This window comes from Lonchura striata, chromosome 4 (assembly GCF_046129695.1).
Source record: "Lonchura striata isolate bLonStr1 chromosome 4, bLonStr1.mat, whole genome shotgun sequence".
NCBI lineage: Eukaryota > Metazoa > Chordata > Aves > Passeriformes > Estrildidae > Lonchura > Lonchura striata.
The window spans coordinates 53483009-53510776 of NC_134606.1; the positions used below are offsets into that span (position 1 = coordinate 53483009).

General features: G+C 39.7%; 1 protein-coding gene across 8 annotated transcripts in view; it reads left to right on the top strand.

Annotated features, from left to right (window-relative positions):
- The window catches only part of SNCA (synuclein alpha), a 64149-nt gene extending 39774 nt beyond the window's left edge, over positions 1 to 24375 (top strand). For all 8 annotated transcript variants that reach the window (XM_021550306.3, XM_021550312.3, XM_021550305.3 and 5 more), the window contains 2 exons: positions 22697 to 22786; positions 23753 to 24375. In XM_021550306.3, the coding sequence (XP_021405981.1) occupies positions 22697 to 22786; positions 23753 to 23785 (123 nt within the window). In that variant the 3' untranslated portion in view covers positions 23786 to 24375. The remainder of the gene's footprint in view (positions 1 to 22696; positions 22787 to 23752) is intronic.
- The last annotated feature ends 3393 nt before the right edge of the window (positions 24376 to 27768 follow it).

A 27768-nucleotide genomic window follows, 5' to 3' on the forward strand; every position in this document is an offset into this window, starting at 1 on the left:
GGTAGCATAATGGTAAGTTAGAAAAAATTAAAAATTGAAGCCTTATATGGAATTGATGGGAAAAGGGATTAGATGTAAGAAAGTGTTTGAAGCTGTCTTACTAGCTTTGGGGTTTTGCTTTTATTTATTTCTTAGTGGGTTTTGAATAGTTGAGAGATCCCTTTCCTCACTTCATTCACATATTTCTTATTAGAATCTCTAGAGAAACAGAGAAATCAAAACCAAGGACTAATAGTTTCATCAAGCCTACTGTGAGACTTTTCCTTTCATTATGCCATGGTTGTTGGATGAGTAATGATAGCTTTTGCTATTGCATTCCTTTTTTCATATTCATTTAACCCAGTAAGATCTTAGGGCAAGAAATATTTCTTGTGTTATTGAAGCATTTTGTTTACATGTGTTCTTTTCTTTGATTTTATGCTAAATTATTAGATGCCAAATAGCATTATTTTCTATATTGAAGTACATAAGTGTTTTAAAGAAGGGAAAAGGTATAAATCTGTACAATTGTGGATGTCAGGATAAATTTCTTCTAAAAAAATATTATTCTGCAATAGATAGAAGATACTTTGTACATGTGTTGCTAGGCAATGGATATGTAGGATCCCTAATTATTCCCACTTTGCAGGCAGCAGGACACTTGGCTTGACTTTTCCAGTCAGGAGAAGTTACTACAAAGAGATAGGACCATACTTTTTTCCCTGTAGCAGGGACTCATTCTTGGTTTTCTTGCTGTTCTTCTGTAGCTGTTTGCTGGTGATTTGTGCACTCTGCTTACTACTAAAAACCACTTCCTCTGCCCCTCCTCACTGTTTACCACATATCCTCTCCCTCCTACAACCAAGGCTGTGATTTCCCCATGATTCACCACAGGTAATTGAGGGACTGGGGATGTGGAGAAAGATGCTGCCACTGGCCTTTTCCTCAGCTACTGTATGCTTCCTGAAATTGTGATATTCTCAATGTCACTGCTGTTTCCTGTCTGCTTTCACCTGCACTAACATTCAAGTTTAGAGTTCTGGTAATGCTAGAGCAGTTTGTATGATGCAGGTAACTTGTGTTAAGGCTAACAGCATTATATTTTGCTTTTTATTATTTCTAAGCATCCATGACTGTTAAGCCTGTGACAAGAATCACAGCTCAATCCAAAACTAAGTTTTTGGCAGTTATGGCACTGACTTTGGATCTGAGCTTTTTGCTTAATGCCAAGTATGTTAGCTTTATATGGTTTTGATCAGGTAAATATAGACTTGAAAAAGTGACAATATAAGACATGTTTGTTTTCTTGTTGGAAAGCTGTTACTGTTTGGAAGTTGACTAATTAGTTCAAAGGTGCCTTCTAGACATGTATTGGTGATAGTTGTTAATGGAATTTACTGAATGCTGCCCAGGTGGTCATTTGATTTGATTTGCAGTGGATTAAAAAGATGTATTCCTGCATGTGTGGATGTCTGTCTGCCTCCCCCTAGCAGCTCTACTGGTGGCCAGAGATCAACCAAGCAGATCATCTTGCGGTCTCTTCTCTCTTCTCATTCTTAAAACTGATGTCTAAAAGCTGAGCATAACTTAGATGATTGGTCTAGATGATCTGCACTGACAGATACACAATTAAAAATCCAGCCTGGTTTTCTGGGAGGACTAACTGAAGAGGATATTCTTTAAAAAACTGGTTTCTAAAATGTCTCTTGTTTTGAATATTCAACCACCCTCTGATAATTTGTCCTTCCCTACAGGCAGCTTGCAACTTCTTGTCTCTACTGGCAGAGCTATTTGGAGTGGGTAAACTATAATGATATACAAGTCCAATGCTTAAGCAGTTTTGCTTTACTGTGCCATTAAATTATATTGCTAAATATAATATACCCTCTAAGAGTTCAAATTTTCTATTTCCATGATATTTTACATATTTTTCCTCTGCTTTCTTAATCTAGTGTAATATAATAAGGAAATCCTGAGTTTGGTGCTGTAGGTTTTGTTTGACATCTCAATTTTTTTTTTTCATTTTAGTGCTGCTGTTCTACTAATTTCTGTATTTCCTACTGTGAACAGCCATATCTTGGTCCACATGGCTCTCAGGAAACCTCTGTGCACAAAACTATGTATTAGAAATTACAACCAAAAAGTAGTTATAACTTGGAAAATAGACTGAGGCTTGCTGTTTGTGCAGCAGGAAAGCACAAAACTCATTAAGTAGTTAATGAGCTCAAGTGTCTTAAATGTGGGAGAGAAATGACTTTGCTTTATTGAGGCTGCAGGGAGAGAGGGAGGTGACTTTGTAAGAAATATTCAAATGTTCTGAAATCCTGGTTTTCCCCTCTCTTGGCAGGGGGAAGCTGTAACAGTAAGTAAATTACTAACTTTGCTGTTTTATATTGGAAAATATAGGTAGGGAAAGACATGAAACTTTGAAAAATGCATTGCACAAATCTCAGTACCAGAAAGACCAGGACTTGACTGTGTAAAAGACCAAGTGTGTGCTTGGGTTCACTCTTGTGTAGGTGTATGAACTCAAGTGGGTATATGCAGAAAGTTCTGAGCAGGATTTGGATGCCAGGGTGCTGTGGTTCAAGTTCAGGTGGTGGCTGTTGTCAGTTTAGTCTTCCTCATGGAAGCCCCAGTGCTTGTGGGGATGAGGGCATCATCTTCCTTCAAATCTCCTTGTGCCAGCTACCTTGGCTTGTGTTTATTTCTTCCTTAACACACATGGCATTAAAATAGCTCCTAACCTGAGGGCCAAGTACTCTGGTTTTGGCTGTGCTAGATGCTGTTGGTGGTACAGGTCTCTCATGAGTCAGAAATGAGTCACAGAGCCTCCTGTAAAGATGCAGGCTGTAACATGTGTGCAGAGAACAGAATGCTTTCACATAGTGCAGCCCCTGCTTTCCAACTCAAACAGGAGGAGCAGGAGGCTGAGGTTAAAGACTTTGCATCTTATTAAATGCCAAGGATGAAGCTGAGGTTTTGCTTGGCATGTGTGCAATGAGGAGAGAGAGAAGGGCATAATGGATGTGTATTTCCCAGCTGCTGGGAAATGTAATACATACAAAGGGACCTAAATCATTTGGGTCCCAGCTCAGCTGTTCTGAGTTGTTGAAAAACACCTGTGAGCAGCATTTCTTGGGCTGCCCTGCTGCACCTGCCAGCCAGGGTCTGCTGGTGCCTCTCCAGTGCCTACAGCACTTGTCATGAGCTGCACCCTGGTCTCAGCAGGCAGTGGCAGTGACGTACTTTGTGTTTCAGAATAGCAAAAATTTTCTTCACTTTATATAAAAATAAAAGCTGTGTGAAGCAGCTGAGTAAGATGTAATCCTGATAGTGTAAAGTTGTCAGGAGAGGCAGAGGCTGCACTTGCTCTCCTGGATGCTCCCATGAAGAGATAATGAGACTGTAATCAATATGGGGCTCAGTGTTTGAGTACTGCCTGGCTTCTAAAGGCACAGGGTTCACCTGACTTCTCTGACATGAGCTGTGCCTATGGAAAAATGTGGCTTGCAACAGGATTTCTTAGATATTCTGTGGTCATAGTTAAAAGCATATCTTTCAGAGATTGTGGGCTATCCTGGATCTTGAGTGTAATTATCTCTTTGGTACCTCTGTGGAAGCTGAGCTACTCTGACAGTTCCTGGAGTATACTTAATATCATTACAAATTTCAGCAGTTAAATTCTATCTAAATAGCTCTATCTTTTCTGCTTTTCTGAGCTGCTGACTTGCACCAGTTTTCTCAGGCATCACCCTCTTTTAGTTTAAGTAAACTGCTATTGTATAATTTTGATTGTGAGAGCATAAAAACACCCAATATCATGAGGAGGGTGACTAATGTTGGCAACACTGGTGATGCTGATAGACGTTAGAAGATAAAAGAGAGCAGATGGCATTTCATGATTCTTTGCTTATCTTTGCATCTCTAATGCAGTCTTTTGAAGAACAGTACCTGAATTTAAACCTCTTTCTTTTCTCACAAAAAAAAATAGTGAGAATAATCATAATGTTTTCAAAGCGGAGATGCTGTTATGGTCACATCTGGTACCTAGAATTCCTTTGTACATGTGTAAACATTTGTGCTTGGGAGGCACTGCTTTGTATCAGCAGTGAGCATTTTATTTTTGACTTTTCCCTCCAAGGCTTCCCAAAGAAAACAGAAATCACAAGTAAACATGGCATGCCTTTGACTTCAAACCCATGGCAATCCTCTGGGAATATTTTGCTTTCACTTCCAAGTGAGCCTCAAGGGAAATGGAGAGGTTATCCAGGGAAAGCACTAGGAGCTGGTTCCTGCTGTGCAGTTTGTAAAGAACAAGGCCTTTTTTTTTTTTTTTTTGCTTGTGCCCTTGGTGAACCTTGAAATAGGCTCTTTCTCAGCAGTTATGTGGTGTTGGGAGACAAGGAGTAGCTACATACACAGTCTAATAATTGATGGGATAGGACAGAAATGTTGTCAGAGAAGTGCTGGCACATCTATGCTATTCCCAATCTGGCAAATGCAGAGCTAAATCTGCCACTGATTGTACAAAAAGCTTGAACAGATTCTGTGTGTATCACAGGAGGATGTGATAGATGTCTGAAGAAAGATTATATTTAGAAGGTAGACAGATGATACCTGTAGAGCTCTCTGAGGAACTTCATCCCAAATGTCAACAAAGCTTTTATAGTAAAAGGAAAAAAATTGAGAAAGTTATTCAGAATATGCTATACTGGTGGAAGAACTGCATTGCAAGAATTGGTGTAGGTATAGACATATCAATAAAGACTGGTTTCATGCTCCCAATGTGTACCACTAGTACAGCAAAACTTTGCAGTGCACACTTAATCTGAAATTTCTACAGAGTGAGTTCAATCAGCATTTTGGCAAGCTTGTATTTGGTGCAGGTAGCTCAGGCTGTGGCTGCAGTACTGTGGAGTTACAGATTCAGCTCTGGAGGCAGGAGCCCAAGCCCCAGGCAAGAGGCCATGAAGTGCCACCCTTTGCAGGACAGAGGGCCCTGGGACCTGTGGCTCAGCCAGGGCACTGGACACTCAGGGACACAGCAGGGTCTGATCATTCCAGTGTCTCCTGCCCTTACACTGTGAGGGGCTCCTTTTCTCTGAATCCTTCCTCAGAGACACCAGCCTGAGCTGTAATTTTGTTACTATTCCATGATTAAGGTACTTGAAAGATGGAGACATCTGAGACTGTGCTATGGGAATTCTGGAGTCCAGCTGGTGAGGAAAACTATTCTGTGTGATTGTAGGGGGTGTAGCTATGAAGGGGCCTCAGTCCCAGCTCAGGTGGTGTGAGAATGTTGGACAGGGAAGTGTCCTTAACAAGCTCAGCAGATGAAATTAATTACTTTTAAGTTCCCGTGTAGAAAGACAACTTTTAACTGCAGTTGATTAATGTGGGCTTTTGAACAGTGTCAGATTGCCCTGACTAAAGCAATGTATTATGGAAGGAAATAAAAAGTTAATTTATTTGAACTGGAAAGCTCCTTCTATATTTTCATGTGTACTCTTACTGTGGTGGGAGACTTTGACAGCTGCTGAATGGTTTACTGAGATTTCAGGTGTTTGAGTCAATTAAAATAGAGTCCATGTGTGAAGCCACAGCATTGATGTTGCCCAAGCTGGAAGCTGAGTGAGGTTTGGTCACTGGTGCATTTTAGCAGTTTTCAGCTATTGGGCCAGCATGCTGGAATGGCACTGACAGCCATCCAGCAATGAGCAGGGCTTGGGGCAAGGCAGGGAGTCCTCTGGGGATGTAGAGGAGAGAAGCTTCATCACTTCCAGAAGTCTGGGCCCTTGAGCTAGGAAATTTTCCTGTGTAACAGGAGACCATTCCTTATACAGGTCAGTACTGACTGGACTTGGATTGCTCTTACCCAAAGTGAAAAGCACAGTGATATGAGAATGGTAAAGTCCTCACTGAGGGGCTGTTCACCAGGGGAGCTGGGACTTTGAGAGGTGGCAACACATGGCTGCTGGGTTTGCAGTTTGTTAATACCAAAGTGCAAAACCAAAAAAGAAAAAATCTAAAGCAGAAGGGGAAACAAAATGTATTTCTGGCAGAAAAGTAATGCTGCCTGTGACATGAGCTTAGCTGATCTGTGAGTGTTGTCAGTTGTGGGCTGCCCCTTGCTGCTGTAAGCTCAGGTCTCAGTCTGTTGTCTTACAGCAAAATCTATTGCTCATATGTAGCATGTCTAAAAGTAGGGTTTTTTTCTGTGCCAGAAAGGTATTTATTTTAAGCAAGCAAGGGAAGAAGGAATGAATACTTCCTTTAGGGTAGCTTCAGACACTTGTCCTGTGGAAGGTAATTGAGTAGTGTTTTTAAGATACAAGTGCTTGGGAGTTATCCACAGCTGGGATGTAGTTACTGCTACATCCAGTCTTAGTGGTGTTACAGGCTTTTGTAGGTTCAATCTGGCTGTCTTAGTCAGGGGAGAAGCTGTCCCCTTCATTTGTGAAGAGAGCTATATGTGAAGATGTGTACTTTTGGCTTGAATGAAGCACAGCTCTTGCACTGAAGTCAGCCAGCCACGTGGGAATTGGTGTTCCAGTAATTGAAATAGTCCTGGTAGATAAGCAATCTATTGGGATAGGTAAGTGATCAATCATGGGGTCTAAAGTCAGTGCAACTGCTCTGGTGTACACTGCCAAATACATGGTTTTAGATGGAAACACCATATTTCGTATCTAGTGTGTATTTGAAGTGATGTGCCAAGGAGTGGTGCAGCCTTGATGCATTGCTTACATATCTGTCAAGTTTCTGATAGATATCTACTGTGTCTGGGCTCTGACCTCTGTATAGAATGGTTCACCCATTGAATGGTGTGGTGAGTTAGAAGGCAGAGTTGTTATTTTAGTCTGTGTGGTGAAGCCTCTTGCATTGCATGATTGACAGGTGCTTTGACATTTCATAAGAGAAGAAATTGATGGGCTAACGAGTGGGTGGACATAAATTTACATCAGTTATAGGCTGTTAGTTTTTGCTAACAGTGCACTTTGCCTTGCTGTTTATTTGTGAAAAACCCATTTTAAGCTAGAGTAGGGAGCCATATTACTTTTTAGTTAGCATGAAAAAAGGTCATCTGTAAAATGGAATAAAATGAAGTTATTACAGAAGTAATGAAGACACAGTAATTGAAATCCAAAGAAGTGTAAAGAAGGAGCTGTGAATGTAATCTAGTGGTATCTGGGATACAAGAGAAAGTGCCCACAGACCATGAAAAGTCACTGCTTCCTCATCACAACCTGCAGCTCTTCTCAGTGGCTTTCTCATTCTCATAGTATGTCTAGAGCCTTTTTCAGAATATCTGGAGAGAATTTTTTTCTCTTCCCCTGAAGGATAAATCAATTGGCAGTACAGTACATTCATTTTTTACTCTAGGCTTTTCATACTGTTGAACAAGATAGTGTTTTTTCTACAGGAAAGGTGGACTGGGCTGTGGTACAGGCCTGGTTCTCTATCTGAGCCTATCACTGGGAATGCTCCAGCAGTGACCTGCTGGCCACCCATGCAATTTAAGTATCACATTTTGAAAGCAGTTATTTTGGCTCATAAAAAATATCCAGGAATTACCTAACACTGGGTTGGAAAAAGCAGGTTCTGACTGTAAGGTGTTTTCTGTGAAGTCATACATAGTCCTTGCTGAAGAGCAGGGCCTGACCCACAAACTCCTTGCCCGTGTTTGTAATGCTGAAGCCAGAATGAGTGGGGGCTATGAGCAAAGTGCAGGAGCCAGCACACTTGAGGTGATTAATGAGAAGTCTGAGCTGGTGCTTTACGATGAGGATGAGTCATTAATATAACAGGCACGCTAATGAGCACAGGAGAGGCTTTGTGTGGGAGGCTGCAGGAGTCTTCTCTCCTCAGGCTGCTAGCAGAGTTGAGCCAGCACCACAGGGCTGCTTACAGCTCAATGCTCCCTGGTACTTCACTTCAGCTCCTAGGTCAGAGACTCATCTCTTCATGGAGTGTGATGGATATTAGGATGAAAACAATCATGTGTGCTTTAGGGGGATTAACAGGTTCAAGTGCAGTAGGGGTATTGGTGCCCTCAAAACCAAAGCCCTACACATCTGAAGAGGGTGGTGGCAGTGCTGCCTTCAACAAGTTGGGCATATCCCCAGCCAATATTTGCAAGGCACTTAGTTTTGAAGGGGGACAGACTAATTAAAATTTATTTTTTAAGCCTTCAAGAAGTACATGTGCTCTGTGCATACAGATTATGTAGCTTGTGGGGTTCATAGCCCTATCTTCTGTCTGTCTTCTTTTTTCATTAGTTTAGAAGGCAGATAAATTTTTAATTGATGGGATTTTTTTTTCTCTGAGGAAAATGGTGGGCAAATTGTGATACATTGTATTCACATAAAGGAAGCTGTATTAGATTTGAAACCAGTTAAACCATCACAAAATGAAAGAAAAAAATACTTTCTTCCTGTTAAATGTTTAACAGGCCACTGAATGATCAAAGGTCCCTTTAGGATTTTAAAATGACAAGATAGGAACGAGTTTAAATTCTCCAACATTTGCATTTATGACAGCAAGAATGTGAGAAGCAATGTCAAATTCTTGAAGTCCTCCCACTTGCACAGTGATCACTGAGTCATTTTACTGATAGAAGCCAATTCAGAATGCTTTATCCCTTCTATAAGTTGTGAAAATGGCATTGATGTGTTTGTTCATCAAAAAGTGGAAGATTAGGGTAGAGGAAAAGTGTGGGGGTCGGGGCATGGAACTGGCAGGCTTGAGTAAAGCTGGTAACTGCAAGCAAATATTATGAAACAATGTAATAACTATATATGGAAGAAAGATCTTGCAGGACTGTCTGGAACTGATAACCACAGCGAGACCCATCACCCTTCTTGTGAAATCAACTGTTTCCAGCTTAGCACAAAGCAGAGGAGAAGAAGAAAAGAAAAAAAAAAGTATAAAAAGGGACTGAAGAGAGGGAGGAGTGTCAGCCCTTGGCGGAGTAAAGACTCCTGGCTGTACCCAGCACTGTTTGCTTGCTATCTCTTGCTGTAATCAATAAAGAGTATTAATTGATCTTAAAAGGCTGAATCAAATTATTCGCTTCAATTTATAACAAAAGTGTTGAACCAAACTCAGCTGGGAAATGGGAGCATCACCCACACAACACAAAGCATTGGAGCATTTTTCCTTTGCACAGGGTAACCAGCAGCAGTAAAAAAAAAAAAAAGCCTCAAGTGTTGAAGGGATTCTGTTCCTGCAGTGAATAGTCTTTGGGGGAATGTTGTCTCCTAAGTTTGTTTTGACTTAAATCTTGGTTTTCACGGGATTGTTGGAAGTGTTGTTAGGAACACATTTCATTTGGATGCTGTCTCTTTGTATCTGAATCTTAATGCTGTGATTGCAATGAGGGTACAGTAGAAGAGCTCACTTGTCACTGATTTAATCTGGGAGATTACAGATGGAGACATGCTGAGTCTGTCTCACTGGATGAAAGCGGTTTGCATCCAATTTCCAAGATGTCCTACATTACCATATTAAGTAGTTAGATTTTTTGGCTCTGACAAAACTTGGGATTTCTGAAGGTGATTCTTGATCCACTACAGTGTTCTGTTAGTAATAAACTTGGGTGAAATCTTTGACTTCTGTGCAACTACTTGCTTAAGTTGAAAATGTTTTGCTAAATCAAATTAATGAATTTAAATGTTTAAAAATAATTCAAGTTGAAGTAAATTAGTTTTTAAGCTTTCAGTATTTTAAGCTTCTCTTGTCAGATTACTTACATATTTCTTATGGTTTAAGTCCAGCTGGCCAATAAGTACTATATAGCCACACAGTACGATTTATATTTGTTGTTGTTGTTGCAAAGAATGTGTTTAACTTCTTTTCTGATTCAGAAAATTGCTTCTGAATACTCAAGACACTAACTCTTCTTCTGTGTCTTAGGGTGACACTCTGTAAACAGCTTTTTGAGGGTGCTAGATGGTCCAGAAAGCATCCTGGTAGAAGTGATTTTCGGTAAATGTAGCCCACTACGCATCCACACTTTGCATACTTATTTTTGAAACATAACAGGTAGGGGAAAGAGGTTAATAACATTAGAGCAATCAACTGTTGCTTTTTCCAATGCCACTGCCTTTCTTGGATAGTTCCAGGCAGATGAGCTGTTAAACCAGAGAGCAAGGACCAGTTGGTTTGTTGCCTGCTTCTATCAGAAATTATACACATGTGTAAGAGAAATCGCTGCTTTTTTCACTGCTGTGTTTTCTCATCAAATCTGCTTGTTGAACAATGATTGTTATGGAGCAGTAAGCACATCATTTGGCTTTATGCTAAACAACTACAAAAATAATCATACTTTGAGAGCCATTGCAATACCCCTATTGAGGGAGTCCCAAATACTTATCAGATAACTGAAACAGAACTGTTTAGAGGTTGTTATTAAAAGATGATGATACAGCATAGTGCTGAATTTCATTTAGCTTGTTTGTTCATGTCAAAGTACATTTGCTCTTAGCCTTGTATTCCATAGAAGTATTTTCTAGTATGGGTCATTTCTAAAATGGTGTTTTCCCATAAACTCACCAGCTGAGTGCCTAACTGATACTGCTTGAGTATTTAGAAACACTTGGGCATCCAACTGTGGCTGTCTTTCAAGTCAGTTGTGTTCAGATCTGCATGGGTGAGTCGCAAGATCTGGTTCTGATTCTTATCCAAATGTTCATCAGGCAACATGCAGAGAAACAATCTTTATGGCTGGTAGCAGATAGGCTTTTGTGTTGTTTTCAAACTACAGGGAGTCATATGATAAGTACACATCTTTTTCTGAAGCATGGACTCATCCTGCCAGTCTTTTTGTTTCATCCTCAGTTCTGAAAATATGAAAGAGCAGCATTTAGATTCTCACCATGGTGGAGGAAATGTATTTCTTCAGAATACAACAGTGTATTCTTGTTCTGGAACTGCAAATGTAGCTTGTAGAAGAAAGAGCTACACCAACTGTAATCAACTGGTTACATGTGTTCCCTCCTCCTGTGTTTTAACTGAGTATTCTTGTCTCATAAAGTAAACTTTGTTGGTAATCAATCTAATCAATCCCATTGTTATGAAAAACATGAAATTATTCTTCAGCTTCATCTGAACTTCCATAAATCACATTTAGGTGGCTGTTGTGCCATGAAATTGAAGAAAAGTGGTTTGGTTTTTCCTATTCATCCCTGAAGCAGATGGTGTGATGACTGCAATTATTAAGCAGTATTTCCCTGAAAACTTCCTGTCAGAATTGTGGTTTTACCTGCTCTTCTGGATGTTGTGAATAAATTCTTTTATCTCGACTACTTTTTTTGCGTGCTACCTCTATGGTGTGTATGCATAATTTTTTCCTCTGGTATGCTTACATATAAATAGGGTGAGGGCTGGAGTATGATTAGAATTCTCTCTCTCAAATCAGAACAGTCAATGTGAAAAGTCATATTTCCCTTTTGTTCCTAGTAGCTGTGGGACTGACTGCCTCCTGTGAATTCTAGCATTTTATGGTGATAACTTCACTGTGACTTAAATGCTTTCTAGGGGCAGCCTTGGAAGCAGCTGGTGAAGTTTGGAGAGCTACTGTGATTATTAATAAGAAAGGACCAAAGGGAGAGTGTAATTTTAACAATTCTAATAACTAACATGTAATGCTTTGATCCTTTAAAAACATCTCTGCATTTTAATGTCAAATGGTTTAATAGAGTTTATTAATAGAAGGTTCCTTCTGGTAAAAAGAATGCAGCAACAGTTCCCCTTTGAAATTTCATCTGTGGCTGAGATTATCATCCATTCACACTGGTTCAGGTAGTTTTTGGACTTTTGGCACCGCTGAGTCTTGCCCTCCTTTTCCCTCTCAGCAACATCTCTGCCCCACAAGATTGTGTTCCAAACACAAGTGGCCACATCCTAACTTTAGCAAGATGGAACTTGTCTGCAGCTCTCATAAATGAGCACCACAGCTACAGGGTAGTGGATGCTTCACAGGTTTTTCCTGTGTTGTGTGGACAGAAAGAGCTGATTGAGCCCAGAGAAGACTGAAATAAATCAGGATAATGTTTTTCCAGTATCAAACCTTTGTTATTTTAAGGCTTTTAAGTGGCTTTTCCCAGACGTCTGTTGGGACTGATTTGGGGAAATCTGAACCTGCCTAAAAGAGAGGTGCAATTTGGGCAATTCCTCAAAGGCCATCTAAACTTACTCTTTATGACTTACATGTGAAGTAGTAGTGAAGATTTTTCTGGTGTCCATCCCTTTTGGGAGAGCAGCAGGTGTCTGAAAAGGGAGTCATAAACCCAGGCTGCTCTCAGCCATACAGGTAGAAGTATGGAAGTGACTTAGTGGAGGGGAAAGCTACACTGGGCTTATGCTGACAAAGAGCAGAACTTGTCCTGGGAAACTGAGGCTTTGAAGTCCACTCTCATGCAGTGTAGAGGATGGCAGACTTCAGTCTGCTGCTTTCTTGCATCTAAGCCAGAAGCGAAAAGTAAAGATAACAATAGCAGTGTGGGGGAGGAGAGCAAGACAGCACAAATATTCAAGTATTGTATATGTGTACTACACCATACTAAGTAGGCTTTATTAACTTCTTTGCACTTAGTTAAAAGGAGTTCGTTCTTCTTCTGTGGGAGAAGAATAAGCTGAAGAGATGTTTGTGATGTTTGTGTTTTGTGATGTAACCTTTCCCAATTCAAGTGAAAGCTTGGAATAGTTGTGTACTTGCTTCTAGATGAAGAGTGTCACCTCAAGAGTATCAGGCTGTCTCTCAAGTCTTTTGTAGTGTTTAATCTGCTGCTGAATAGATCACAATTGCAGGAAATACTCCTGAAACCTTTGTAGTTCAAATAATTATTGCAAGTGGGTTTTTTTTCAAAGCAAGTGCTGATCTATTCTGTAGAAGAAATATATTTTAAAATTCCCCGGTTGGGTAAAGTGCTGTGATAGGTTGGAATTGAGGGAATGCTTTAGAGATACGCTCACTGATAACTGAACGGTGACTGCTTCATTCACAAAATGTCCTGTCAATCAGTTCCAGCTTTTGAAGGTGACATCCTGCCACTGGATCACCTGTGGGCCCACAGCTCAGTGTGCTGGAGAGTACAAGCAAATAAATCAGTGCTGATTGCAGTAGCTTGTCTGCTCATGCTCTAGGGAAAGCAAAAAGGAGCAAAGCATGCCCTCTTCCCACTAGCTGAATAAAGAATCCTCCCCTTTCTTTAAGAACTTCCTTGGGAGTGAGTAAAGTTGCTTGAGTGCTTTGTGACTGCAGTCACAGGAGACAGGGTGCAGAGCTGGAATGTGTGCTCTCTCTGGGCCATGTGACAGGGAACTCATGCTGTTCTTAGTGCCAAAGGGTGGCTGGGCCTGCAGTTCTGTGTAGAGGATTTCTTCTAAGAGCAGGAGAAATAGCTATGGTTTAGAGGTTGCTGTTTTCCATGATACAGCACTGACTCAACTGCTTGTGTAACTGGAGCATTCTTTGAGAGGAAATTAATTTTTCGCCTTTAATTTTTTCTTGGCGAATATATACTCATGGAATCTATACAGTAACTTCTGGAGTTTATTTGTACTAAAACTGTACTTAATATTGAAATGTGATTATGATATTCAAACTGTTTTAAATAAAGTATGGTAAAATAACATTGCAGTTCTGGCTGAGACTGCACTATTTAAAATTATCTTTACTGACCTAGTAGACCAATATTGCTCATTTCTGTGCTAACTTCCTAGCCGATATGTACCATTCTTCTTGTTAATGTGATCTGTCAAAGTCATGTGTTATGTTCTGGTTTTATGTAAGGAAGGTAATGTTCAGATATCGTCCTTGGAGGTCATTCTATGTAATGAGTTCACACAGAATGGAGAATTCTCCATTACAGAAAGGGACAGATGGGTTTAGCTGATCTCATGGAGCTCCTGACAGACATAGTGTCTGACAGATTCCTTCATTTTCCTCTTTGTACTAGGATGTGATCAATCCTTCTCTTTTCCTTTGGCATCTCCCAATATCCCCAGACAAGTGCATTGTGTAGAATGAATTCTGTATTCAGGAGAAGGCCCCCTAGGCCTGGATAGGCCTTTTTAGTATATGAGAGAATATCTTCCCTTTCTTTGCACTACAGTGACACTTTTGGCTCTTTGACTTTGATTTTGTGCAGTGTTTGCCCATCATCTTTGATTTGGTGAGTGCCTAAGTGACACTTCCTTACACATTTTCCTATTGAGGTGCATGTTATTTATTGCAGTCACTCAGTTTTGTCAAGGTGTTTTTGAGTTATGTAGTAAAAACAATAAAAATAAACTCAGATTGTTTACTGTTCCTTCTTACTGCATAAGATCAAGCAAATAGTTCAGTGCAGTACTTAGCCCTTCTAATCCTTACTGGAATTAGTGGTATTATTTGACTGAAGATTTCTGTAGAACTGCAGTCCGAAATTTCAGTTTTGAGAATGTAAATAACAAAGTAGATAGTGGATATTTGTTGTGTATAGTGACACAGGTCTATTATTGTAAATTGTTATTACCTTGTTCAGGACAATGGGAGGAGAGGCAGATCGTGGCCACATCTCTGATGTGATGTCTAGTTAACATCACCCTCATTGTACTGCAATTAGAAATAACTTCAGTCTGTCCAAATTATGTACTCTAGCTTTTTTTTCCCCTACCCATGGAGTTTTCAATGTCACCATGGATTTGGGAAGCAGAAGAGGATGATGCTGAAAGGGCTGTGTGAACTAGCTGCATTCACATGTGTTGCTGATGTCACATTGACTCAGCCCTTAGGCAGCCTCTTACTTTGTCACCTGGACTTGATGCACGTCTGTTGTGGAGAACTCATATGAACTTCTGGTCTGGCCTGTGCAATGAGCAGGTTCTCCAAGTAATCCTCATTTATCAACAAATAGCAACATTCCAGCAGCTCTAATTAGGAACTTCACCAGCCTGGCTAATTCAAACATGAATGAGTTTCCGCAAATTTGATTTCTCACAGATATATTCCTGCTGTACTCTCAAGGCATCTTATCTATACAAGTAATACTGAGGAATTTTAAAGGAAGGAGAGGAAAAAAAAATACACAATCTATGTTATACTGAAATTTATTTTTCAAGGCTTTTGCAACAGTTTGTAGATTGTTGTAAACAGAAATTATTTCCAGCTGTTTGTAGACACCAAAGTGGACCTGTGGTTACAGGTTGTAGCAGGTCACCACAGACACTTCATTCCTTTCTCTGTAAGCCTCAGTTGTTTTCCTTTTCACTTTTGTCATTGCCAACTGAAAGGCATAAAAATGCAAATCAGAATGCAGCCTGTAGAACTTGCAGGCACTATTTTAGCCTTCATTGGATTTGCACTAATGCTGATATTTATTTGTTTAATTAAATGTATCTTCATTTCAACTCTCCATTTGAGGAGAAGGAGTGAGACAGTCTCATTTTATTGGTATTCTAAATGAATTGTGCACTGGAACAGCTAATTTCTTTCACACAATGCTTTCTCATCATTTCCTTCACTTAGGTGTTGAGCTTAGGGATAATTAAAACAGTTTGCTTTATTTCTAGATAGTGCACAGATACATCTCTGTACCTCTGGAGTGAAACAACTGGACTGATGATGATGCTTTGTCATTTACAGCTGAGTCTTGGAGGCACTGACTATTCCAATGAGCAAGCAGGAGCTTTAAAGCATCCTGACCTGGCAACTCATTGGTAGCTGTATAACTCAGTCAGTTCCATGAATATAATATTTTAGGACTAGGAAAGGAAATTAATTGAGACAATTTTAGCATAGCTTTGTTTTGCCCCTTGTTGGATTCTTTGTTCAAGGGTCTTTCACCCATCCAGAAAAGTTAGGCTTTATGGTCAAATTATGTGTAAATCATGAGTTACGAAATAGGGAAGATAGTTTGTTTTTCACTTCAGTGCAGTATCCAGGTGGGCTATATTTTGGAGAAAAAGGAATGCAAATTATTTTCTTTTCAAAAGGGAATTTTAAGCCTGTAAGCATAGCAAATTGTTATTCAACTTGTAGCAGGAGGCAAATTTTCACAGGAACAATAACAGCTGCACTGGGAGTATAAGAAAAGAATCCCATCATTTTACTTTAAGCTCCACCATATAATGACTGACAGCTCCTGACAAAAGCTCACAAGGTGGATAATACAAAAATTAAATGGGCTTAGTCAGGCTGTAGGGACATGGAGTTACCAGTTGTAAGGTCTTGAGGCAGCCCTGCCAAGTTACAGGTTTGGGATGTGGCAACAGGCACGAGACCAATAGCTTTAGGGATTTGTCTTAGTTCGACAAGACAGGAGTCTGTGAAAGAGGGCAAAGCCTCCTGTGCAATGGAGAACGGCAAACCCCCCTCCCTCTGAATTACCAGGATCTTTAAATTAAAAGGCTCTCAGGCAAAGATATGGAAATGGGAGTAACAATTCTTTACTAGGAGAAAACTAGACAACAATTTAAAAAGGCAAATGCAATCGGTACAAACAAAACCAGTGAAAAAAGTCCAGAACCTGAGGAGTCGGGGTGCCAGTATCAGTTCTGCTGGGACAATTGCTTCCCTTGCAATGGTTGATGAATTGCAGCTGAAGTGGTGATCTTTAGAAGGGTATAGTTTTCCTCTGAAGATCTGGTGGCAGTGGGGCCGGTCTTCCTCTGCGCCGGGGCCGCCTCCGAGCTCCGCTGCCGTCGCCTCAGCGCGCGCCGGCTGCTTCGCTGCGAGTGCCGCCGAAGAGAGCTGCTTCCCTGGGAATCCCGCGAAGAGAGAGAGCCAGCTGCCTCTCTCCCCAAAAGCTACCCCTTTAAACCATAATAGAGTGCTTGGCTTCCCCCTCTGGGTGGGACCCCTCACGGTGTTACATTTACCAGCCCGGCAGTGAGTCAGTCAATAGTGTATAAAAAAACCATTGCCTCTACGGGGCAAACCATTGTCTCTGAGAGAGATAACAAAACCTGTCCGACAGGTTTGCCTTCAACAGATGGCAAATAGAATACAAGCTTATTTTACAACCCAGGACAAGATTAACAATTTTATCCCTAAATAAATAAAGACAGATTACCAGTGCAATTATCCAGACTATAACAACAGCAAATTCAACAATTCACTAATACTGGGCTTCAATCAACATGTGGGTCTCCAAAGATGTATATGGCCATGGCTGGCAGGTATTACTCTATTAAGTATGTGATAATTTCTCAAGGTAATCATGCTTTTAGATATGTATTTTCTTATGTTGAGCTCCCACAGGTACCAACTGGAGTGTGTGTACAACAAATCGGGCTGTGTTAAAATTGCTTTGCATGGAACATTTTGTTGGGGTCTCAAACGACTTTCCAGAAGATTATCTTGTAAACCAGCTTTTTCCATATTCTAGTTCACTGCTTTTTCCATAATGCCTCTGGTTTTGGTTCATAGCTTTTTTGATTCACAGTTTTAATTTGATTTACACAGACTGAATTTAATCAAATTTGATTGGTTCACAGCTTTATAAAACACTCAATAACGTGTTGTAACAGACTGTCAAGTGGTGAAGTGACCAATGCTCGCTGAGTTTTAATAATATATTTTGCTGGAATTAGCTATGACTTCTCAGGTTACATTAATCTTTTAATTGTTTGAGGCAAGCCTCACCATATTTGTTGTGGTCAGTAAGGCTTTCTACTAGAGAAAGGGTCCTCCCACAATATCTGCATGGAAAATTCCATAGAGGTCCCAGAAACAGACAAAAAATCAGCAACTGTGAAACAACATGAATATGAGTTGGGGGGAAGGTATTTATCAATGAGTATAAACACCTGGTGGGGGTGGAGGTAAAGGAGATTGAACCAGATTCTTGGCCAGAAGTGGCTGAAAGCACTTGGCACTAAATTAAAAGCAGGAAACTCTACTAACATGTAGAAAAAAGGTGTATTTAGTTGAACACTGGAAGAGGTTATCCAGTGAGGTTCTGGAGTCTCTGTCTGTGGGAATGGTTAAAACCTGGTCAGGAGTGGCCCTGAGCAACCTGCTCAAAGTGGGCAATTTCTGGAGGTCTTTTCTGACCTCTGTGGTTCCTGGATTCCAAGGTGACTGCCTTTTGCCAGTATAAATGTTCTAAGAGCAGACTGTTTGGTAACCTGGTTTATCTATCTCAGGATGTGGAATCACTCCAGAAGGAATTAGTCTCCAGTAATATGAGAATTATGCATGACTGTAAGATTTCATCAGTTTTCATAATGGAGAGAAAAAACATATTACTAACCTGGGAGATGGCAAAGTATAATGCTTAGATCAGCCACTAAATTACAAATATAATGCTTCCTTTTGAAGTTACTCTTGTCTCTGACTTGGGATACATTACTGACTTGGGATACATTACCTTCTTTCTGGTGGCAGTAACTTGGCATTAGACCACCAAGAGGACAGAATGCAGACTCCTGAAGGTGATCCTTTCACTACATGGTGCTGGCATAGGAGCGTACCAGGAGCTGACCACTGTTTTTCATAGATATGGGATCTTAAACAGTCTCTTCTCTTCCACCAAGAGTGTTATGAGGTAGGAAAGAGAGTGAAGGGAAAGAATGGGGTGCAATTTTTCACCAAAATCCACTGAAATAAGAAAAACCTATTTGTTGACATAACATAGAAGGAATAGTTCTGAGGTTTTGTCAAATATTCTGTATTTTAACAGGACCGGGTCTTCAGGAGGAGTTTTTCATTAGTTTGATTACTATTTTATTGCAAAAGTAGGTAATTTCCCACTATTTTGTGCAGAGCTTAGCTGGATTCATTCCCATAGTAAAAGAGAAGGAATCAATGTTTTGAAGCCATCGCAACAGTTCTGCTTCATGCTCTTGTATACTAATTATCTTAATATCTGTTCTTGGAGTCAGATCTGGCACCCAGGGTCATGCAGAAGTGTCACTTCTCAATGATGGGACATCATCTCTTTGTCTATAAAAGGACACAAGTTGCTTGATGAAATAACAGAACCTCATGGAAGAGAGGGTATACACTGTGTAACATGGCCGTGTATTCCTGGGGAAAGTGTGTGTGGCCTTTCCAGGTGGCCTGGCAGCACATGGGCTTTGTGCAGATCTCACAGGCACATGCCTTTAGCAAGCAAGACAGGCAGAAGTGCTGAGAGCACAAAGTGACACTCCTCTTAATGCCTGAGAATGGCAGTGTAGTATACTCTGCTTGGGATAGCACAAAAGGATTTTTCCTGTAACGTGGGGTCTGAGGGCATGAGACTCTCTGGAGTCAATATACAAGACTTAGCCAGACTGACCATGCTACAAACTGATGTATTGGTGGGTATTCATTTCTCCCTAAAGGAATCCATAGGGGATGAGCAGTAGTCCTCGCCTCACCATTCCTTGTTTATTCGGTGAGTTGCAATTTCCCCTTTTAAGTGTTTTTCTAACAAGAGTTCATGCTCCCCAGTTAAAAACTGACTTCAACTTTAAGAAGCTTTAGTTGAGCTTTTCAGATGGTCTAATAAAAAAAATATTTCCCTCTGGAAATGCCCTTCACTGTGGTTGAGGGAGGTTGCAGCTTCTAGAGAAAAATGTCTTTCATACTAAGACAAGAATTGGTCTTTTGGGTAGTTTTCCTCTTCCATAACTGAATAAGGATATGACGTTACAGATCATGACAACATAAAATTGCATTTCTTTATTTTAAAGGAGATAAAATATGATTTAAGATGTACTTTAGGTGGCTCTGTGTTACTGGTGGTGGTGGTTTACTATTGTGATAGCCTTACTTTGGCGGGGGCGGGCTGTACATCAGAAGCAGAGTATGCCACTATTGAAAATGAGGTGGTCACCTTTGCTATGCATTTTTATGTAACAGATGACCTTGAGTAATGTCATCCTCATCTGAACTGCAGTGACATCAACATGACAGGGGGTGTTTGTGTTGCTCTTTGCAGCTGGGCAAAGGTGATAAACCTTTTCCAGTCAAGGAGGTCCCTTGGAGGTTTGTTGTACTTCCTTTGAAAAATGTGGTTGATGATGTGTTTTAGTGCTGCTGATTGTTTATTTGAAGCTGTAGAGAAATCTGCATCCTGAGCTTGCTGAAGGGACTTGGAAAGATGATAAATTCAGTCTAAAAAAGGCCTTGTGTCTCAGTAATCCTGAGGGACAGTCCAGATCCATTGCAGCAGTTCCTTACAAAAAACAAGCATACAAACTTTGAAGCTCTTATCTGAAATTAAGCTGGGAAGTGTTTTTTCCTTGTCGTTAATAATGGTCCCAGCAGTTTCACTTGCCATCTGTTTTCCTGCTACAGATAACATTAAGCTGCATGCATGTTTTCTTGTGCATCCTCAAGCCTGAATTTGGGCAGAGTTTGACTTGATAAGCTGATTGTTAGCTGAAGCTGTTCCTTAATAATTGGGGAAGCAGAAATTAAATGATATTTTGGATTAAGCAGGAAAGCATGCGACAGGAGCTTTAGGTCCTTAGAGCTGGTCTGTTAGATCAAGGGCACAGTCACACGTGTAAAATTTGAATTGCACACTTTATTTGGCTATTTCAGTCAAAGCTAGTAAAAGCAAACGAGCATAAATGCTATTAAAATTTTGTTTAGAAGGTAAGTAAATATTGAAATCAAGTAATCTGGGGAGCTCAAGTGTTTTAATAAGATGAGGTGGAAATGTAATTGGACCTAGTTTTTCTCATCACTTCAACCCTGAAAAATTACCTTTCATGTTGAACACCCCAAATTTTTGGCAGTTCTGTAAGACACAGGTGCCTATTAGATACCTAAATAAAGGTGCTTCCAACTTTATTCATTGGTGTTCTTTGGCTTTTTGGAATTGGTCCACATTGCCTGTGCCATAGAGCAGCTCAGGGTGTTGACTCAGAGCAGACACATGCATGGAGGGAACTTGGCAGAGCAGTTTGACTCCACATAGTCTGTGCTGCTTACCTCCAAAGGAAAAAGCATAGAGAAGTAATAGGACCAAATAGCTCTTCATACTGGACCTATTGATGTCTGAAATAAGAGCTGAAGAGAAGAATCTATATTATGGATATAAATTTCTGCACATGGTAACCTTGGATGATGAGGATGAAAAATGTGTGCCTACATATGCATCAGAAAGGTAACTGATCCGTGGAAGAACAGGGTTGGTATCTGGCAGATGAAATCATGGTTGGTGCTTGGGGTGGTGCAGAAAGTGAGGAACAGAGTGTTATGACTAAGGTCACCTGGTTGAACCACAGAGGGAGCCAATATGTGACAAATGGGGGAGCACAATAAATGCTGTGTGAAGTTAGAGGGTTTAGTGCCACCTCTTTTGCATTTTATATTCTATTTTGTGTTAAGCTTTCATAGGTGGATTTCAGGTTTAGCTTCTCTTATCCTCATTTTGTCTCTATCCTAAATTTAATTTAGTACCACTATCATAAGATAGTAGATTTTTGAACAATTATCTCATTAGTCTGCCTTATGATGTACTTAATTTTCTATTTCTGTCTACCAATCTGCAGGTGGGTTTTTTAAAATGAATTCCTTCCTGAGTGTCTGTAATTGGTTTTAGTGACACCTGTTATAAGTCAGCATAGTCACAATAGATCCATTGAGATACTCTGTCTATTTTCATATCAATTTTCTTATAGTTCAGGATGAACGCCAGCAGCCTCTGCTCTGGCAGGGCTCATGTTGCTTCTCTGTGAACTTCTGGAGTAACAACTACAAAGAGGATTGGCCCAATTCAAATATTGTGGGTTTTTTCCTTTGTGTTTGTTTCATATGGTACAGAGTATCTGTGATTCTAGGAGAATGATCTTCTTCCTTTAGTAATCTTATTCTGCATGTTATTCCTCACACCATAGCCATCTTGTTAATTCCAAGTGTCTCTTACTAAAATTGCTTTATGTAATAGAAATGCTCCTATAATAAAGAAAAAATGGAATAAGCTGGGTAAGGGTATCATATCATGTATCATATACCAGTAGTGCATAGAGTAACATGCTGGTTGACATAAGAAAGCGTGTAAAGGTATAATCCACTAAAAGAAAAAAAAGCATTTTCCAATACAGTTAGGTTCTAAAACAGAAATAATAAACCCAGTATGTTTCCCGCTTTTTGCAATGTATTGTGAAAAGATTAAAACTTTAAATTTAATGTTTTAGGAGAGGGTGGATGTGTCTATAACACTGAAAAAATAAATAATTGAATTACTGTTTCCTTTGTGTGTCTTGATATTGACCTTGTTTTTACAGGCACTTTTGCAAACCTATCACTGTGTTCCCCAAAGCAGTTAAACATGAATTAATGTGATAATTTAATGTGATACTTAAACCATTTGTGCAGGACTTTGTTTCCCAGATCAGTTTCTTAAGGCAGAAAAAGCACTTGATTTGGTTTGCTTTGTGACTTGACCTAAGCATTTCTGTGGGAGTGAAATATTTTCCAAAGATATTCAGCAAGCTGGTGGTGGTATTGTTCTTTTATTCAGATTGACTTCTTGGCCTGTCCATGGTAAGGGAAAAAATGAGGTCCCAGCTATTCAAAAAGATGATAGTTGCCATTCCCATGGATACCCCTGGAAACATGGGGAAGATCTCTCTGCAACTCATGTTGCCTTGCTCTCCATGACCCCTGGCAACATCCCACAACCAAAGGACAGGCCAAGAAGTCAACCACTGATTGGGAGGAAACTCTCACTTCGGTGGAAATGAAGCAAGCAGTCACTGTCACTTTTCTTTCCCTCTTTTAATGTAGAATGAAGAAGGTTTCCTGCAGGAGGGAATGGTGAATAATACAGGTGTTGCTGTGGGTCCTGAGAACGAGGCTTACAAAATGCCTCCAGAGGTAAATCTGTTGTGGTGTTTGCTGTGAGTGCATGTAAGAGAAGGGCACAGGAGGAGGCTGCATGCTTGAGTTACATGAGCCTGGCCCAGGCTGGTGCTGGGAGCTGCAAGGGCACAGCAGAAACATGGTCTCTTTGGCCAGGGTCTGCCAGAGATATAGTGTTGGAAATCAGAAAATTATTTGCTTTTTGATGGTAAGGAAGTTAAATGGGAATTTATTTTCAGTGTTTCAAAGCACTTGTGCCTGGCTTTTGATGAATCCTTTTTTTGTATGTTTAATAGGGAATGCAGGACAACCTGCATCTTCATAGATGGTTTTAATAGCTTGGCCACTCACCAGTGCACCATGCTTTGTGAAGCATGATCTTTAATTAATGCAATTATGGGAGTAAATTATTTTGTTGTTTTATATGAACAAGCTATCTACAATGTCTGGCATGATGCACTGTTAGTTGGACTAAGAGTTTTATGGTAACACAGATAATAGGACTGAAAATGAGAAGTATAAAAAATTTAGGCCATGATCCAATAAAAGACTTAAAAGCTTGAGCATAACATCTTGAATATCACTGAAATTATGGATGCTGCTCATGTGGCCATAGTTAAACATTCCTTTTAATTATTTACTGACTCGTATGAGAATCTGCAGTACCTGCTGTGCTGTTCAGCCCAGTAGCAGTATTCCTTCCTTTCCAAGTGAATTGTCATGGGTGGCCTCAGGAGTTCCTAGCAGCATCAGCTGAATGATGTGTTAATCACTGTAAAAGCCTAATTCTCCTCTAAGTACCATGACTTGTAAGGTACAGAATCTGGAAAATATGGCAAAATACAAATACATTTCATATACTGGTCACATGAGAATCCATAATATTTGGGCATTGAATCCACCAAGAGTAGAATAAATAGTGAAAATAGGATGTCTTTACATAAAATAACAGTAGTGTTGATTTCTGCTTTCCCTCAATAGGAAGAGTATCAAGACTATGAACCTGAAGCATGAGAGTCCTTTCCTTCCTTTCTATCACCTGAAATCTACTACTAAAGACATCCCATCCTGTACGAGTGCCGAGTTCCAATGTGCCCAGTTGTTCATTTTTTTTACAGTTTTTACAGTGTATTTTGAAGTCTTCCATCAGCAATGATTGGATTATCTGTGACTGCATCCACCTTGTTTCAGCATTTCCCTCCTGCTGAAATGAAAGCTGGTTGGCAGGGTCATTGTTGTGCTGTGGATATTGTGGCTTCAAGTTCAAAAGTTAAAAAAGAAAATATTAAGTAAAAAACACCTAAGTGTCTACTGCTTATTTCTAATTCTGTACATGTTTTGTTGATAGGCTGCCAGTAATTTGATATTGTTTGATACAGTTTTTGTTTCCTATGACTATTCTTTCTGTGCAGAGATTACTTATTGTGAGAGCTTTATATATATGTGTATGTATTATACATATAAAAAAAGTAATTGAGCATGAACTATGCACCTATAAATATTAGCTGTTGAACTTTAATTGTTTTGTGATGTGTTTTATTAACTTGTGTCTGTAAATAATGGTGTTCAACTGAAGCAAATAAAACGTAACCATTAAAAATTAATTTCTAAATTAGTGATGATTTCTAACACCACCTTTCCCTTCCAAAAGTCCCTGTTGAAGCATTCAAGCTGTGTTGCTTCTTTTGAAGGAACTGGAGAAGCAAAATCAGAAAATGTAAGCCCTGTACAAAAATCAAGAAGAATGAGAAAATCAGGGCTGCTACTGTAGCTGGTGCAGCTTTGCTGACAGGTAGGTTTGTTTGTAGGCTAATAAACTTGCTGTTGTAAGGGCAGCCTGAAAAGGAATGAAGCCATGAATAAAGGGCTGCAGCAGATGATCAGGAAATCATGAGGCCCTTTGAAGAATTACTGTTCCAAGGTTGTTAAAGTACTGGGTTATACAGTGATGGCTTAGTTGCAATGAATTTGTCTTGTATAAAGTCCTATTTTGCCAAAGTCCAGTCTACTATCTATTTTTAGACATATGCTGCCTGGATATTTTTCCATACAGTATAAAGATTTAAATGCGAGATGGTTTTATTTCTATTGTGTTTTATTATTTGTTATTTTGGATCAAGAGTTAGCTCTAACCTGAAGTGGTTTTGTGTTAAGGTTCTCTAGTCTTGAGTAGCGTTTTGAAGTTGACTTGCAGCTACCCCTTTCAGTGTTCTGGGTAACAAGTAAATATCATTGTCTGGTTTTGAAAGTGGGGAAACTTAGGCACAACCACATAATGCATGTTACTGGTATGCTCAAAAAGACAGACCCAAGAAGGATGAACTCAACTTGTTTGTGAACTGATCTCTTTTCTGGATTTCTGCAACCTTTCTGATACTGTCATGCCCAAGATTAAATAGATCTTTGGAACTATGTGTCCATTCCATCTGTGGACAGTGGGGGCTGATGATGTAGTACTGTGAGCCAAAGTCACATGAACATGCTGATTTCATGGTGCTTAGAATACCAGTGCTTCAGTTTCCCATGTCATCCCCCAGTCCCAACCCATATTTCTCAGGACTTTATTACAGAAGAATTGCTATCAAGCTCTTTTTATTTTTCTTCAAAGCAATGAAAAAGCCCCTTGATCATTTCAGACAACTTTCAGATATTTTCATCAGTAGTTTAATTGCTTAACAGAATCTAAATTCCTGTGATTTTTTTATTTTCAGAAACCTTTCATGGTAATCTGTAGCAACCCACCAACAGGTGAGTTGAAGTCTCTTTCACAGGTGACATGTCAAAAGATTTTCTTGACCTGGACATGTTTACTGTGAAAAATGAATACCTCAGTTACAAATCTATTGCATGCTTAGAAAATTTTATCAGGATGGGATACAGTGTAAGATATTGCTTTTATATATATGTTAATGTTGTTGAAGAATATTTCTCTTATAGGAGAAGGACTTGGAAAGAAAACTTCAGTGCTATGGTGTGATTTCCCCCCACAATATGGCAGCAGGGAATGATCCACCAAAAGCAATTGAGCTGAGTCTTGTGCCTGGTACTTCAGAAAATAGCACTGGAAATAGCAGTCTAAATAGAATATGTGTTTCTGTTGCTCATCTTCACTTTCACAACCCAGGTCTTGATTTCTCTTTTGTTTCTTTGCCAGGGAATCAATTGAAACTGGTTGCTCACATGCTGCAAGTAAGTAGTGCTTTCTTAAGTAAGCTGTGGGAAATGTTAGATCATAAAGAACAATAATGAGGTTTTTTTTGAGACTGGTCCCTTGTCTGAACATGTAAGAGTTAATAGATTTCTTTAATTGGTAATATCAGCAAATCATTCAGAGTTTTTAGGTCATTTACAATGTACCAAAGGTGATCAGTTTTGTTCTTCTGTTCCTCTTGCAAACATGCCCTCAGATGGCCCCAAAAGTTCATGGGACCCTGGTTACTATGGCAACACAGTGTGATGCACTGCTCTGATAACAAGCTTCATTTAAATTAGATTCCTTTAAGGGCTGCCTGACATCCTTTCCAGGTAAACCAAGTGTCATTGTGTCTTACTTTTTGTAGTGAGATGGATATTGGCATGCAGGTTGCAAATGTTGGGTGCTAAAGCTCAACTAAATAGATTATATTGAATTCAATTTTTTTAAAGTGTTTACTCTATGTATTAAAAAGTGCTTCTGCTGGTGTGCTAAAAATTTTTTTAAACAATGTCTGCCAAAGGGAAATATAACTCAGAGCTCTTTTTTTCTAAGCGCTTGGATTTTAACTCAAAGCAAAAGCAATCTTTTGTCTAATTAAGAGTTAATACTGAGCCTCACCATATCCTACTCCTCCAGGGGAAAAACACATGTTGCGTTTTTGTTCTATTTTGACAACTATAATTGGTCTTGTAATGGTTCCTAATTAAACACATTGTAATAATGTTTTTATTACTGTAAATCATACTGTTAATACTTGTGTTACATGACTTTCACATAATGAATTTCAAGTGTTTCCTCTCCCCACCAAATACTTTCCTTCATTCCTTCAAGACATTTGAAGGCAAGTTAAGGTAAATTTCAAAGTCATAAACTTAAAGAAAAGTAATGTGCCTGTATCTCTACAGGAAGCACAAATTTTATTCATCCTGCTTTTCATAGCATGGACAGTCTAGGCCCAGGGATGCTCATGTGGAAGAATCAGACATGGACAGTGGGTCAAACAGCTGCAGCAAACTCTAAGTTGAGACCACCTCCTACAAGAACTGGGAGACTGGAAGATCTACAGCTGTCCATTTAAAGGCTGAGCTAATTCCAGGAGCACAATGAAAGACAGGTACAGAATGTCTGCCTACACTTATTCATATAATCTTAATCTACAAAATAGGACTACTTAATTGCTCCTAAGATTTGATCCAAAGTTCACTGAAATCTGTGAAAATATTCCTATTGGCTTCACATAGGTGTGTTAGGACAGCTACAGCTCCAGTATACATTTGATCTTTTTGTACAAATTGTGTGGCAGTCTGTACTGACATGGTGAGTTTCCACTTCGTTTCTTCTGCATGTTTTTTTCAGAGGAAATAACTGCTGAAATGCTTGGTTCTAGAGTTTCCTGAGGCACTGGCTATGCTGTACTTTTTTTTGTCAGGCAGATGATAGGTGATGGCGGTGATGCTCCTTGATCCCTAACTTGCTGAAAGTAAAGGTTTTTGCAAAGTATCTGTTAATAGCAAAAGTAGCAGAAAAGCAGAGATAGATATCTTGATAATCCCACAGTTTAGTCCTTACCAGGCTTTTTCAGCATAGCTTGGTTTTATATGCTGGCAAAATATACCTCAAGTGCTGGGTTTGAATGGGGTGGTTGCCCTTAAGTATTGCAGCCTTAATTACTCTTTAAAGTAACTAAAGAGTTAATCCAAACATTAATCCAAACTAACTCTTTGTGTTCTGCTCTGAAATAGCTTAGGAGGTAAGTGGGAGAAAACAGGTGCTTCCCTGTTAGTGGTTTTGGTTTCCAGTG